At 42.0% G+C, this 17,100-nt stretch overlaps 1 protein-coding gene across 10 annotated transcripts in view; it reads right to left on the bottom strand.

Moving 5' to 3' along the window:
* The window catches only part of pcm1 (pericentriolar material 1), a 294,201-nt gene that overhangs the window by 83,218 nt on the left and 193,883 nt on the right, over positions 1-17,100 (bottom strand). For all 10 annotated transcript variants that reach the window (XM_068034505.1, XM_068034495.1, XM_068034557.1 and 7 more), the window contains 3 exons: positions 16,007-16,226; positions 14,085-14,230; positions 2,355-2,542 (listed from right to left, as the gene is read on the bottom strand). In XM_068034505.1, coding sequence (XP_067890606.1) covers positions 2,355-2,542; positions 14,085-14,230; positions 16,007-16,226 — 554 coding nt within the window. The remainder of the gene's footprint in view (positions 1-2,354; positions 2,543-14,084; positions 14,231-16,006; positions 16,227-17,100) is intronic.

The following is a 17,100-nucleotide window of genomic DNA, read 5'->3' on the forward strand; positions in this document are numbered from 1 at the left end:
GGATTCGAGAACAGAAGCAGGGATGTCTTGCTACAATTATACAGGGCCTTGATGAGGCCACACCTGGAATATTGTGTTCAGTTTTGGTCTCCTTATCTGAGGAAGGATGTTCTCGCTATAGAGGGAGTGCAGCAAAGCTTTACCAGACTGATTCCTGGGATGGCGGGACTGACGTATGAGGAGAGATTGAGTCGGTTAGGATTATATTCGCTGGAGTTCAGAACAGTGAGGGGGGATCTCACAGAAACCTATAAAATTCTAACAGGACTCGACAGGGTAGATGCAGGAAGGATGTTCCCGATGGTGGGGGAGTCCAGAACCAGGGGTCATAGTCTAAGGATACGGGGTAAACCTTTCAGGACTGAGATGAGGAGAAATGTCTTCACCCAGAGAGTGGTGAGCCTGTGGAATTCGCTATCACGGAAAGCAGATGAGGCCAAAACATTATATGTTTTCAAGAAGGAGTTAGATATAGCTCTTGGGTCTAAAGGGATCAAAGGGTATGGGGCGAAAGCGGGAACAGGTTACTGAGTTGGATGTTTAGCCATGATCATAATGAATGGCAGAGCAGGCTCAAAGGACCGAATGGCCTCCTCCTCCTGCTCCTATTTTCTACGTTTATTCATAAAAATCTGTTAAAAAAGTACAATACAAAACAGTTCAAAACAGCACCAAGTTGACATTCCAAAAGTGCAAAGGAAACCAGTTTTCTTCAATATAGGAGTGAGTTGCCTCACAACCTTTCCATTCCATTTTACATGCCATGTACATTTTACAGCTAAACCATATTCGATGTACACAGCCCGAGGGGTTTTCCATGGAACCAGCCCCTCAGTTCATAGGGCGGGAGGACCTTACACAGTGGTCTTTCCCCAATGAGCCTTTGCGGTGGCTGCCCCAAGCTTTAGTGCGTCCCTAAGCACGTAGTCTTGGACCTTGGAATGTGCCAGTCTGCAACACTCGGTCGTGGACACCTCTTTGCGCTGGAAGACCAGCAAGTTTCGGGCAGACCAAAGAGTGTCTTTCACCGAATTGATGGGCCTCCAGCAGCAGTTGATGCTTATCTCGGTGTGTGTCCCTAGGAACAGCCCGTAGAGCACAAACTCCTGTGTTAGAGCTGCTTGGGATGAACGTCAACAAAAACCACTGTATCTCTTTCCACACTTGCTTTGCAAAGGCACATTCCAGAAGGGGGTGGGCAACAGGCTCTTCCCAACAGACCTCCAATTTTAAGTAAGTGTTTATATTATTCAATATCACTGAATTTCGATCAAAACTCACGGCCCAGTTCTACTAACCCAAATGTGAGCATCTTGCATTGTCACATTTTGGTGATTGGGTGGGGGAAGGGAATAAGAGGTGGGAGGGGGCAGGAGCACTTAGAACAGAAGAGTTAAAAAAAATGTGAGCAAATATCAAGTGTTCCAATCAACACCATAAAACGCATCTCCCTGGAACATTATGAACAAGTTGAATTCTTATGAATACAAGATGGTGATAATTACGGCAGACTGTCGGGACAATACAAACAAATTTGTGAATAATACATAAAACAAAAATATTTACATTTACATTGTACTTCCTGAAGCCAAAATGTCTCAAGCTATGAACTATTTTTGAACGGAAGAGATAAACATAGCAGCCACTTGTAAAATAGAAGAAAACTAGCAATCATAAGATTGACTTAAACATTGCCTTTTTTCTTTGCACATTATTACATCCTCTTCCCAGTATAAGGTGAAACAACTTCAAGCCTACATTCTCTCCAATCGTGGCACCATGCAATCAATCAGTTACAAAGTGCAAGGCACAAAAATGTGCACTACTTCAAAAATGGAATCCCAGACCCCTCTGCAGCACTCCACCGAGCATCTAAATTAATAACTAAGCAAATTCACTCATATACAGTGTACTTGAGACAATTTTAGGCTAATAAACTCAGACTGCTGGCCTTCTTGCCATCAAGCAAGTGGTCAACAAATTGCAAAGTTGGCCTTCTCAAGTTATGAAAGCTAAAATATTAGCAACTCAATTTCATTCGAATAGTTTAGTAAAATAATAAAAGCAAAATACTGCAGATGCTGAAAATCTGAAATAAAAACAAAAAATGCCAGAAATACTCAGCAGGTCTGGCAGCAACTGTGAAGACAGAAGCAGAGTTAACATTTCAGGTCAGTGACCCTTCATCGGAACTGGCAAATATTAGAAATATAACAGGTTTTCAGCAAATAAAGCGGGGGAGGGGCAAGAGATAACCAAAGAGGTGCTGTTAACTTTCTCAAATGTTATTTGCATCAGAAATCTAGAAAATTGTCCTTGTGTGGACTAAAATTTCTATAAATCGCCATACTTACCATGAACAAAAGGAGAATAATTTGAAAATCGCGACATACTTAAGGGATTTAAGGACGGGGAAGGAAAGTTAAATGGAGGGAAGACAAAATTGCTGGGTGAAGGAGGTGGCACACTGCCATCGCTTTGATTTTCTGGCTTTTTGTCTTGCTGTTGTTGGTGCAGAAGGTCATTCAGCATCTGCTTTAGTCTACCAAGAAACAAAAATAAGTAAATATTCAGTAATTACCAATAAGAAATCAGGATATATCATCTTTCCTCTTTAGGTGTACATTACCTAAGAGAAGCAAATAAAAAAACAAAAAAATCTAAGAAATATGCAAATACACTTCAACTTTAGGCAACTACTGGTGCTTTTTAGTTGGTTTTGGCCAAGGCTTAATGCTGTCAACGCCTGATGCTCTCAGTCGATAGCAACTTCAAAAGCTGTCAGGAAGACATGGTTTAAAAAAATATTCTTCCCCGTGCTCAGCTTTAGTGAATACGGCACATGTTCTCAGGTTTTGCTGCTGGCTGTGTAAAAAGGTTATGTCAAGAGTCAGCAGTAACAAAACCATACTAAACTCAATATACAAGAAGCCAAGAATGGACGCTCTCATTCTTCAGCTGCCGTGAAATTTCATGTATAAAGAAAACAGGCTGCATTCCAAATTTGTGATTTGGGGGGGGCGGGGGATGGTGGTTGTGGAGGTTGGAAAGGAGCAAGAGTAGGCAGAAAAAGGAGTTGCTATCCCACTTATTGTTGGGTGCAATACTAATTACAGTCTCCCAACTTTACATATGGAAATGTGCTCAAACTATACGTTATGTTCCTTTCAAAGGTGGCAGTAGAAATGTGACAAATGCAAGATTGAACATAAGTTTAGGAGTGTTGATGGAAATTTCCAAACATTTAATGAGGCACCCCATATACACACTGTCACATAAAGCTCCTCACATTTAATCGACAATTAATTTTTTCCATATACAATGAATTATATTGTACTGCAGCAGTATACTGCTCCATGACTGAACAATAAGAACAGATTGGAAAACCACAGCTCACTATCTTGGGTGATTAAAGAGACAATCATGTTCTGTGAAAATGTATAATTATTCTATGTAACTAAGTTACAGACAGTGTAAATAAAAACCCTTAGCACATGAACCAGGAAGCAGCCACAGCACAAGTTTTAGCCATTGACACCGAAGGAACATAATAAGTTTCACACTGCAACTTGCATGGTTATGGTCGACGTGCAATGATTTTGCCATAAGCCATTCTTTCCAAAATAAACAAAGGTCTGGAATCAATCATTTTGAACACTAAACTTTTCTTTGATAAAGGAAATGCAGGAGCAATTAAATGTTAATATAATTATTTGACATAAATGAAGCACAACTACAATTTTATACATTGTTAGCTTACAACCCAAAGCTATCCTTGCTGTATGGTAAATAATTCAGGTAGATTTCTCAGAGCAAGAAACTGAATCACTGCAAGCATAAACAGAGGAAAGCAAATCAACATTTTACCACCAGTTAAACCTGGTTGAACTCAATTCATGGACACCAATGGGCTTCTGAACTCATTGTGCGAAAACGTTCAGGTGCAACTACCTCAGAAAGTACTTGCAGATGCAGCCATAAAAATTGCTGTTACTGCCACCATCAACCTTCAGGTCCCTCAACAGTGCTGAGCTGATGTCTATCCTCCTGGGTGGAGGGATCAGTATTCAAACCGCATGGAACTGCAGCAGCTGAACAGTCTTTGACAACAACTGTGAACTGAGTCTCAATGAAGGACAGATCCTCTAAACAGCACCAGCTAAGAATTCCCACTTCAGCTTCCCTAGAAAGTTCAAGATCTACTGGTGCAGCTTCACTGAAATACTGGGGTAAAAATCAAATATGACTATTATCTGAATGAATTATATATGGAATTGCTGGAATTGAAGAAATGCTGTCACTGGAAACAAGCACATTTTGCTCACTCCGAGGATTGATAAAGCTGCATTAATTAACTGCAGTGCAACCTGGACTTCCTCCAGCTCTCAATATCAGCGTTTCATATCTCAGTTTGATAGATTAACTTTCCTTGAGGTTAATAGCTGCTAATCAGTTTTCCATCTATATCAACTGAATTATCTGCAATGAAATTTCCATCTTAAAATTTTGTTCCAGAATTAAGGTAAAGAGCTATGGTCTACATTCTTAAAATGGTTTAAAGCTCAGGGGGGCGGCACAGTGGCGCAGTGGTTAGCACCACAGCCTCCCAGCTCCAGCGACCCGGGTTCAATTCTGGGTACTGCCTGTGTGGAGTTTGCAAGTTCACCCTGTGTCTGCGTGGGTTTCCTCCGGGTGCTCCGGTTTCGTTCCACATGCCAAAGACTTGCAGGTTGATAGGTAAATTGGCCAATATAAATTGCCCCTAGTATAGGTAGGTGGTAGGGAAATATATAGGGACAGGTGGGGATGTGGTAGGAATATGGAATTAGTGTAGGATTAGTATAAATGGGTGGTTGATGGTCGGCACAGACACGGTGGGCCGAAGGGCCTGTTTCAGTGCTGTATCTCAAACTAAAACTCTAAAAACAATATAGTTCTGAAAAATTTGCTCGTGGGATGTGTGGTAATGCTGACAAGGCCACATCTAATGCCATTCCTAGGTGTCTTGAGATGATGGTGTTGGGGGCTTGCCATTGAAAAAATGTAATTGTTGTGGTGATGATGCTCAGACAACAGTGTTGGCCATGGAATTCCAGGATTTGATCTAGCAATGATGAAGGAACAGTGATTTATATCCAGGTCAAGAAGGTGTACGACTTGGAGATGACGACTTTGCTGGGCCTGCCCTGCTCAATGGGAATGGTTGCACCAAAGGGAATTTGGTGAGTTGCTGCAGCGCCACCCTTTGAATCATATGTATTACAGCCATATTATGTGCTTGGTGGAGGGGCAAATGTGATCATGCAACCTATTCAATCCTGGGGAGCAGAGATGCCAATATGGATGTCTAGTTAAGCTGCCAGATAACATGGCCAGATACCCATGACCTCATCAGTTAATCTCTCTGACCCTCTGTCCTATCAACAGCTTCCCTTTTTTCTCTTTGGCTTAAAACCTATTACATTTCTAACCTTTGCCAGTTCTGATGAAAGGTCACTGACCCGAAACATAAACTCTGCTTCTCTCTCCACAGATAATGCCAGACCTGCTGAGTATTTCTAGCACTTTTTGCTTTTATTTCAGATTTCCAGCATCTGCAGTATTTTGCTTTTGTATAACAGCATCGTCCAGAATATTGATGGTGCTGCCGTTTAAGGTCAACAGGTGTGGCTGCTTTTCTTTCCCGTTTGAAATGATTACATGGTACTTGTTTGGCCGAATGTTACCTACCATGTGCCTGTCCAACCTAAATGTTGTCCAGGTCTTGCCTGAGAGGTGCGTCACATTACGAGTTAGAATTGGAGCGAGAACACTGGAATTATCAGTGAACAGCTCCACTCAACCTTTTAAGCAATGGCAGATCATTGCTCGAGTAGCTGAAGATAGTCAGACCAAATTTTCTCCCACATTCTCCAGTGCAAATTCTGTGGCTACAATGACTAGCTTTCAAGAACCATAATCACCTTCCTGTGTGTTAGTTATGATTCTAGGCACTGGAAGGTTTTTTCCGTTGATCCCCATTGACCTTAGTTCCGCTGGGGCTCCCTAATGCCACATTCAGTCAAATGCTGCTTCGGTATTGAAGGCACTCTCACCTATTCTCTGGCTTCTATTATCCGGATTAAGGTTGTCATGAGGTACCCGAACCAAAAGTTACAAGCAGAACTGGAATTATATGGTCAGCAAGTTGTCTCATGATGCTACGAATAGCTTATGCCATCTATTACTGAAGATGGAGAGCAGCCAGATAGGGTGCGAACTGTCAGGTTATATTTATCCTGTAACAAAAACAAGAAATGCTGGAATCACTCAGCAGGTCTGGCAGCATCTGTGGAAAGAGAAGCAGAGTTAACGTTTCGGGTCAGCGACCCTTCTTCGGAACAGTTCCGAAGAAGGGTCGCTGACCCGAAACGTTAACTCTGCTTCTCTTTCCACAGATGCTGCCAGACCTGCTGAGTGATTCCAGCATTTCTTGTTTTTGTTTCAGATTTCCAGCATCCGCTGTATTTTGCATATATTTATCCTGTGTTTATTGTGGATTGCACACACCTATACCTGTACCAGAATGAAGCAATGGGTGACTTTTAAGGAAAAGATGTTTCAGGTACAGGCTAAGTACATTCTAACAAGGATGAATGGTCAAGGAACCAAAGCTAGAGGTCCTTGGATGACAAGGATGAGAAAGACTACGATAAAACAAAAAAAGCATATGAAGCATGTCAGGTGAATTCAAGCAAGAACCAGGACAAATACAATAAGTTGAGACGATAAGTGGAGAGGAAGTTACAACTGGCAAAGAGAGAATGAGAATAGAAATGGCAATTAACATCAACAAGAATCTTCTACCAGCATGTAAATAGTAAGCGGGTCGGAAGATGTGGGAGGTGGCCCATCAGGAACAAAGAGGGTAATATATGCTTTGAGACAAAGGGCAAGGCTAGAATATTTGAGTACTTAGCATCAATGCTTACAAAGGAAGAGGATGCTGACAAAATATTGGTAGAAGCAGAGATGGGGGAGGTAATGGATGAGGTGAAAATTGATAGGCAGGATGTACTGGTTAGGCTAGCTATGCTCAGAGTGGATAACTCGTCTAGTCCAGACGGCTTGTATCCCAGGTTGCTAAAGGAAGTGGGAGTAGTGATAGTGGAAGGTCTTGCCATAACCTTCCAATCTTCCCTAGATACAGGGCAGGTGTCATAGGATTGGAGAGTGGCAAATGTGACACCCTTGTTCAAGAAAGGATGCAAGGACATTCCTTGTAACTACAGGTCAAGCAGTTTAACATCGGTGGTGGATAAGGTTTTCGAAACAATAATGAGGGGAAAAAAAAATCAACAGGCACTTGGAGGGGTTTGAGTTAATTAGGGAGAGCCAGAATGGATTTGTAAAAGGCAGATTGTGCTCGACTAGTCTAACTGATTTTTTTGATGAATTAACAGAGAAGGCTAATGAAGGGAAAGCAATTGGTGTTGTATCTATGGATTTTAAGAAAGCTTTTGACAAAGTACCACATAAAAAACAGGTTAAGAAAATTGAGGCTTATGGAATAGGTGGATCAGTGTCAGCTGTGATTAAAAAAAATTCGCTTAAGGACAGAAACAGTGAGTCATGGTAAATGGTTGTTTTTCCAGACTGATGGATGGCAGACAATGGTGTTCCCCAAGGTTCAGTGCTAAGACCACTGCTTTTTTGACATACATAAATGACTTGGATATTAGAATACAAAGTAAAAATTTCAAAATTTGCCAATTATACCAAATTTGGAGGTGTAGCAGACAGTGAGGATGAAACCAATTGACTGTAAAAGGACAGACAGGCGAGCAGAATGGGCGGCAAATGGCAGATGGAATTGAAAACTGACAAGTGTGAGGTGATGCATTTTGGCAGAAGGGATAGGGAGAGGCAATATAGACTTAATGGCACAGTTCTGAAGAGTGTGCATGGACAAAATGACCTGGGGATTCATGTGCATAGATCTTTGAAGGTGGCAGGACATACTGAGAGAGTAGTCAGCAAAGTATACGGGATCAAGGACTTCATAAATAGAGGTACTGATAACAGCTAAGTTATGCTGAACCCGTATAAAACACTGGTCAGACCACAAGTAGACTATTGCATCCAGTTCTGGTCACCACACTTTCGGAAGGATGTGAGGGTCCTTGAGACGGTACAGAGGAGATTTACCAGAATGGTTCCAGGGATGAGGAATTGTAGCTACGAGGTTAGGTAGGAGAAACTGGGGTTGTTCTCCTTGGAGCAAAGGAGAATGAGGAAAGATTTGATTGAGGTGTATAAGATTAATGACAGGTTTAGATCAGGTAGAAGGTTTAGATAGGGAACAAAAGAAAAGCTGTATCCATTAGCTGATGGTGCAAGGATTAGGGGCACACAGATTTAATGCTTTAGGGAGAAGATGCAGGGGAAAAGTGAGGAACAATTTTTTTTATGCAGGGAGTGGTAATAACCTGCAACTCGCTGCCTACAAGGGTGGTGGAAGCAGAGACAATGAATGATTTAAAAAAGAAATTGGATGGGCAGTTGAGGGGCAATAAACTTGCAGGGCTACGGGAATACAGCAGCAGGGGAATGGGACTGATTGGATTGCTCTGCAGAGAACCAGCATGGACTCGATAGGCCAAATGGCCCCCTTCTGCTCTGCGCTGTTATGACTCTATGACCTGGACAGATTTTCATTCACAATGTTGGGTAGATGCTGGCATAGCTATACTGGATCAGCTTGGCTCGTTATGTGGCTAGCACTTGTACACAGCCTTTCAGCGCTACACCTGGATTGTGGTTTGAGGCTCATTGTTCTTACTATGCCCAGTACACTCAATGGCTTAATGGTAAGCAGAGAACACTGAACTGCCTGTCATCCATGACGACAGTGACCTCAGAAAATCCAACAACAGCTTGTATTTATGTAATAGTTTTAACGTAATAAAACTCCCCAAGGTGCTTGAGCATGATTAAACTGAGCCACACAAGGAGATCTAGGGCAGATGACCATAAGCCTGGTCAAAGAGGTAGCTTTTAAGGAGTATCTTAGAAGGAGCAATGCGAGGCAGAAAGGTTTAGGAAAGTATCAAGCCTTGGCAGCTGTAGGCACTCCCACCAAGGTGGAGTGGTTAAAATCAGGATGCTCAAAAGGCCCGAATCAAAAGAACTCAGATGTTTCGGAGTGTTGTGGGGTCAGAGGAAATTACAGAGATAAGAAGGGGCGAGGCCACGGACGAATGAGAATTTGAAAATCAGAGTGGAGACCTGATTGAGGTGGAAAATGATGAGGGGCATTGATAGGTTAGATAGGAAGAAACTTTATCCCTTAGCAAAGGGGTCAATAACCAGGGAGCATATTTAAGGTAAGGTGCAGGAGGTTTAGAGGGGATTTGTGGAAAAAAATTTTCACCCAGAGGGTGGTTGGATTCTGGAACACACTGCCTGAAGAGGTGGTAGAGGCAAGAACCCTCACAATATTCAAGAAGTATTTAGATGAGCACTTGAAATGTCATAGCATTCAAGGCTACGGGGCAAGTGCTGTAAAATGGGATTAGAATAGTTAGGTGCTTGATAGTCAGCACAGACATGATGGGCCAAAGGGCCTGTTTCTGTACTCTATGACTCAAAGAGTGAAGATTAGATTAGAGATACAGCACTGAAACAGGCCCTTCGGCCCACCGAGTCTGTGCCGAACATCAACCACCCATTTATACTAATCCTACACTAATCCCCTATTTCTACCAAACATCCCCACCTGTCCCTATATTTCCCTACCACCTACCTATACTAGTGACAATTTATAATGGCCAATTTACCTATCAACCTGCAAGTCTTTTGGCTTGTGGGAGGAAACCGGAGCACCCGGAGAAAACCCACGCAGACACAGGGAGAACATGCAAACTCCGCACAGGCAGTACCCGGAATCGAACCCGGGTCCCTGGAGCTGTGAGGCTGCGGTGCTAACCACTGCGCCACTGTGCCGCCCCGGGTTCTTGCTACAATTAAACAGGGCATTGGTGAACTAACACCTGGAGTACAGTATGCAGTTTTGGTCTCCTTACTTTAGGAAGGTCATACTTAAACTAGAGGCAGTGTAATGAAGGTTCAAAAAACTGGCTCCTGGGGTGCAGGGCTTGTCCTATGAGGAAGAGATTGAGTAGACTAGGCCTTTTCGCAAGTTTAGAAGAATCAAAGGTGATCTAATTGAAACATATACAATTCTTAAGAAGCTTGATAGGGCAGATGCTGAGAAAATGTTTTCCCTGGCTGCGGAATCCAGAACACAACATCAGTCTCAGAATAAGGGGCTGGCCGTTTAGGACTGAGATAAGAAGACATTTCTTCACCTAAAGGGTTATAAATGTTTGGAATTCTCTACCCGAGAGAGCTGTGGATGCTCAGTCATTCAGTATGTTCAAGGCAGAGGTCTTTGGGTACTAAGGGAATAAAGGGATATGGGGATAGTGCAGGAGAGTGGAGTTGAGGTAGATCAGCCATGATCTTGTTCAATGGCGGAGCAGGCTTGAAGGGCCAAATGGCTTACCCCTGCTCCTATTTATAGTATGAGGGTAGAATGTGGGAGGCCAGCCAGGAGTGCATCGGAACTGTCAAGCCTAGAGGTAACAAAGGCCTCGAGGACTGCTTCATTATCACATGAGTTGAGGCAGAAGTGAAGTCGAGCAATGTCACTGAGTTGAAAATGGGTGGTTTTAAGGGATGGCATGGGTATGTGATCAGAAGCCCATTTCTGGGTCAAATATGACACCAAGCTTGCAAACAGTCTGGTTCAGCCTCAGACAGTTGCCAAGGAGAGGATGGAGTCAGTGGCTGGGGAACGAAACTTGTGGCGAGACCGAAGACAATGGCTTCAGTCTTCCCAGTATTTAGTTGGAGGAAATTTCTGATCACCAAGCACGGAATGTCAGATACAGGATAAGAAGCCTAAAAAAGCTTGGAGACAGTGGACGGGTCGAGAAAAGTAGCGGTGTGGTAGAGTTGGATGTCATCAGCGTACATGAGGAAAATTATGCTACGTTTTCAGATTATGTCGCCTAGATGCATCATGTAGATGAGAAATAGGAGGGAGCAAGTCAAGGACAGAGCCTTGGGGGTCAGAGCTATTTATTCAGTCTTAACCAGAGACTTGATAAGATTTAAAGCAGGCAAGTCCCGCCCAGCTGGATAATGGTGGAGAGGTGTTGGAAGATGATGGTGTGGTCAACCACGGAAAAAGCTGCAGACACGCTGAGAAGGACGAAGACAAATAGTTTACCTTTGTCACAATCACATAGGATGTCATTTGTGACTTTGTGAAGAGTCATTTTGTTACTGTGCAGTGATGGAAACCTGATGGGAGGAATTCAAACATGGAATTCAAGGAAAGGTGGGCACAGATTTGTGAAACAACAGCATGTTCAAGGATTTGAGGAAAGGGAGACTGAAGGTTCACTCGACTGATAGCTGGGATGGGGGTGCGGGGGGAGTGGTATCTTATGAGGAAAGATTGGACAGGTTGGGTCTGTATCCATGGAAGTTTAGAAGAATGACAGGTGATCTTAATAAAGTCATAGAGTTTTACAGCACAGAAACAGACCCTTCGGCCCATCGTGCCTGTACCAGCCATCAAGCACCTATCTATTCTAATCCCATTTTCCAGCACTTGGCCCGTAGCCTTGCATGTTATGGCATTTCAAGTGCACATCTAAATACTTCTTAAATGTTGTGAGTTGCTTAGGCCCTGAGCTCTGGAATACCTTTCATACACTTCTCCAACTTGTTTTCCTCCTTTAAGACAATCCTTAAAACCTACCTCTTTGATCAAGCTTTTGGTCAGCTGACCTAATATCTCCTAACATGGTTCGATGTCATATTTTGTTTTACAATAGAAACATAGAAAATAGGAGCAGGAGTAAGCCATTCGGCCCTTCGAACCTGCTCCGCCATTCATTATGATCATGACTGATCATCCAACTCAGTAACCTATTCCCGCTTTCACCCCATAACCTTTGATCCCTTTAAACCCAAGAGCTATATCTAACTCCTTCTTGAAAACACACAATGTTTTGGCCTCAACTGCTTTCTGTGATATCGAATTCCACAGGTTCACCACTCTCTGGGTGAAGACATTTCACCTCATCTCAGTCCAGAAAGGTTTACCCCGTATCTTTAGACCCCTGGTTCTGGACTCCCCCACCATCGGGAACATCCTTCCTGCATCTACCCTGTCGAGTCCTGTTAGAATTTTATAGGAGATCCCCCCTCACTCTTCTGAACTCCAGTGAATATAATCCTAACCGACTCAATCTCTCCTCATCCATCAGTCCACCATCCCAGGAATCAGTCTGGTAAACCTTCACTGCACTCCCTCCATAGCAAGAACATCCTTCCTCAGATAAGGAGACCAAAACTGCACACAATATTCCAGGTGTGGCCTCACCAAGACCCTGTATAATTGCAGCAAGACATCCCTGCTCCTGTACTCGAATCCTCTTGCTATGAAGGCCAACATAACATTTGCCTTTTTTACTGCCTGTTGCACCTGCATGCTTACCTTCAGCGACTGGTGTACGATAACACCCAGGTCTCGCTGCATATTCCCCTCTCTCAGTTTATAGCCGTTTAAATAATAATCTGCCTTCCTGTTTTTGCTACTAAAGTGGATAACCTCACATTTATCCACATTATACTGCATCTGTCATGCATTTGCCCACTCACTCAACTTGTCCAAATCACCCTGATGCGTCTCTGCATCCTCCTCACAACTCACCCTCACACCCAGTTTTGTGTCATCTGCAAATTTGGAGTTATTACATTTAGTTCTCTCATCTAAATCATTAATATATATTGTGAATAGCTGGGTTCCTAGCACCAAACCCTGCAGTGCCCCACTAGTCACTGCCTGCCATTCGGAAAAAGACCCATTTATCCCTACTCTTTGTTTCCTGTCTGCCAACCAATTTTCTATCCATCGCAATACACTACCCCCAATCCCATGCGCTTTGATTTTACATGCTAATCTCTTATGTGGGACTTTGGCAAAAGCCTTCTGAAAGTCCAAATAAACCACATCCACTGGCTACCTCTCATCAACTCTATTAGTTACATCCTCAAAGAATTCTAGTAGATTTGTCAAGCATGATTTCCCTTTCATAAATCCAAGCTGACTCTGTCCGATTCTATTACTGTTCTCCAAGTGCTCTGCTATAAAATCTTTGATAATGGACTCTAGAATTTTCCTCACTACCAACGCCAGGCTGACTGGTCTATAATTCCCTGCTTTCTCTCTACCTCCCTTTTTAAATAGTTAGATTAGCTACCCTCCAATCTGTACGAACTGTTCCAGAGTCTATAGAATCTTGGAAGATGACCACCAATGCATCCACTACTTCTAGGGCCACTTCCTTAAGTACTCTGGGATGCAGACCATCAGGCCCTGGGGATTTATCGGCCTTCAATCCCATCAATTTCACCAACACCATGTCTATACTAATACTGATTTCCTTCAGTTCCTCTCTCTCACTAAACCCTGTGTTCCCTAACATTTCTGGTATGATATTGGTGTCCTCCTTTGTGAAAACAGACCAAAGTATGCATTTAGTCCTATCAAGAGCCTTGGATGTCGTATTACGCTAAAGGAGCTATATAAATACAAGTTGTTGTTGTGATGGTGGCGCCTGGTCCTTTTTTTTAACTCTAATAATTGTTTGCAACGGAGTGATTGGCTAGACCATTTCAGAGGCAATTAAGGTTAACCATGTAGTGAGAGACTGGAGTCACTTGCAGGCCAGATCAGGTGGGTGTCGTTCCCTAAAAGGCAGTGAACTTTATTTTTTATAACAAACCAGAAGCTCACATGCTAGCACACAAATTACCATAAATCTCATCCTCTGGATTGCTAATGCAGCACCCAGCTCCTCAATCTGGAAAACCATTCATAGAAGTCTATAGACCAGCACAACTTATATTTATTTTACAAAATTTATTTTGCCATGTCTAAGACAAATTGCCACTATTTTTTCCTGTAAGCTCCAGCTTCAAAATGTAGTACTTTCAAATAACATAAATTTTGAACATCAACACACCTTTGCACATGGTTCTGTTGCCAAGCTAACTGTGTGTAACATTGATTTAATTGGTGCATAACGATATGCACCTGTGGTGATCCAACATTGCTGGGCATTACGCTGTAAGGGCCAGTAAGGAATGTCTGCAGAAGGTATGAAAGTGCCTGTGTAGAAATAAAAAGTTTATTTATAGCCACACAAAATAGCACATTAACAAACTTCAGCAAAGTATATTTCTTAAACAAAAACAAGTTTCTACAATCTGAGCACATTTATGATGCAACTCAAGTTCCATTAGGAAAAACAAAACAAACTAATGTAAAAATGCACACAATCTACATTTTCAGGCCAAAAGCAGTATGGTAGCCAAGAAAACAACAGATAAGAGAGCAAGAAAAAAAAACATTTTTGCCTGTTTGCCTACAAAATGCATTTTTATTAATTAGGTTAAAACTTGCATTGGCCCTTGGTAGTCTCACAGTGCTTCTGATAACAAATCAGAACAGGAATTGATTTGACATGAACTATAAGCTGTTGGTACAAACCAACAAAAAAAATCTGCAACATGACTTATTCTAAATAAAGTTCATAAGCTTTACATCAAAGCTAGATCATTCCAAAGCAATTTAAGTCTTTCCAGAGTGCATATATTTAGGAACAGAGCACTGATTTTCCCAACTAAACAGCAGAGTAAGCAGAGGATTAAAATTCATCATCATCCATCAACACTCAAATGCAAGTTTGTATTAAACTACAAACATGCAAGTGTTGCAATTTTTTGGTCTAACTGGAACATTAACACATTAGCTGAAAAACAAACCCCCAAAATGATCTTTTGAAAGAGACTAGCATCCAAAGCTTAACTCGCCCCCTGCCCCACCTCTAAATGCAAGCTGATATGTATCTTCTATTAATTTGGTAGTCTTGTCAACAAAATCCTTTAGAATCACAGTTGAGAGTAAAGCACTCTTCCAATACTTGGATCAACTTAAAATGAATCTCATTGTCAAATATTAATTCCAATCTTCCCTTAAAAGATGCATTTTTCTCTGTCTCAACTGTTCCCTGTGGCCAAGCATTCCATGCTTCAACAACCATCTGCTTGAAGAAATTTCTCCAAACTTCTCTCTTCTCAGTGATTATTTAAATTGAAGACTCCAAGTTGCTGACTCCAACTAGATCAACCTGATCAAAATCCTTTCTTTAAAAACCTCTTAAAAATCTCCACATAATTTTATTGTCTCATCGTGGTAGGCTTGCACGTAAAGCTCAGTCCTTTCTATGATGGGCCACACCAAACAGCACACCTAACTCCATCTGTGGCCTAACTATTGCCTTATTGAAAGTTATCACAATCTTTTTGTTCTTATACACTATGACCCTCTTTATAAAGTTCAATGCGCTTTACTACTTTTTCTACCTGTGCTCAAACTTGGAAGAAATTATATTTTTCAACCCCTCATTGTATATCCACAACCTTCAACGTTTTTCTATTGAATGCATACACACATTTTTTGTGGTTCCTCCCAAAAAATACTTCACGCTTCCCCACAAATCATATCTTGCACCCATCTATTTATTCTGCATAACCTCCAGAAGTCCATTACAGTCTGCCAATGGTTGCCATACATTATACTTAAAGTTTTGTCAGCATATTTCAACAAACTAAATTCTTCTTTCCAATTCTGAACTATTAACACCAAAAAGATGCATCACATTTTTGCCCAATGAGACCTCAGCTTTGAATAGCTGTTTGAAGTATTTCCAATCTGCACACATCTCACAATGACAAGATGCAAAGGGCTCAAATGACGCAGTCTAAATCAATCAACCAACAGCAAAGCAGTTGCTGTCAAAAGCTACGTAGCTCTTTTTGGGCGGTGGCTGAGAGAACAGAGAAGAGGCATGGATGTGCATGTTCTTCCAGAAATACTTCCTACCTGCTGGTCCTGCATCAGGGTCTGGCACATATTTGTACTGAATTCTAATTGCCTTGTCAGTTGGTTTACTTGTTCTTGCCAGTGTTCTCTCTCTTCCACGTAGGAAAGATCAGCTGCCCAGCGCAGATTCTCCTGTCGACGCATACCAACATTCTGTTGTTTGTTTTTTGTGAACGGACGATAATTCCCATCCATGGAACATGTTCGCTTATCCTTCCACCTACACAAGCGATAGAGGGGAAAAGTATATTATGTAATATGCAGCTTAGTAGTAATTGGAAAATCGGGTCAACCGTCAAAACAGTAAACAGTTAAAATCAGATGTTACACATAAGCATAAATTGACTGAAGTACAAGGTATTTATAAACACTAATCAATGCAACACCATTTTGTGTGCTAACAGACAGCTGTGTAATGGTAAGAAAATTTGCTATACACCAAATGTGGAATTTAGAAATTTAACTTGGGGTGTCAGCTGTAGCATTTGAAAGGACTGGGGAGCAGATTATCAGGAAGAGTTGTAAGCATATGTTGATGAACTGCTATAACTTCTATCCCAACAATGGTATTGGGCACGGAATTTCACGATATTGACACAGTGATGATAAAGGAACAACGATATATGTACAAATCAGGATGGTGTGTGACTTCTAGAAGAATTTGCAGATAATGGTATTCGCTCGACATCGCTGCGCATATTCTTCCTGGTAGAGGCTTACAGAGCTGGAGGCGCTGTCAAAGTAACTTTGGAGATTTGCTGCAGTGCATCATATAGACAGTAAATACCGCAGCCACAGTACACCAGTTTGGAGGGGTGGATATTGAGTTCAAAAGGAGTTGATCAAGTTGACTGCTTTGTCCTGGAAGTCATCCAATTTCCTCAAGTGTGCTGCAGGTGGACTCATGCAGGTGAATGGCGAGTATTTGTTACACTCCAAAGTTGAACCTTGCAGATGGTAAAGAAGCATTGAGGATTATGGTTATGAGCCTTTCCTTACCATATTAATCCAGTACTCTGCTTTAGTAGCCACCTAGTATTTGGCTGTCCAGTTAATCTTGTGGTCAAAGGTGAGCTTCCTGTCCCACCACCCCT

The sequence above is a fragment of the Heterodontus francisci genome, chromosome 1, assembly GCF_036365525.1.
Source record: "Heterodontus francisci isolate sHetFra1 chromosome 1, sHetFra1.hap1, whole genome shotgun sequence".
Classification (NCBI taxonomy): domain Eukaryota; kingdom Metazoa; phylum Chordata; class Chondrichthyes; order Heterodontiformes; family Heterodontidae; genus Heterodontus; species Heterodontus francisci.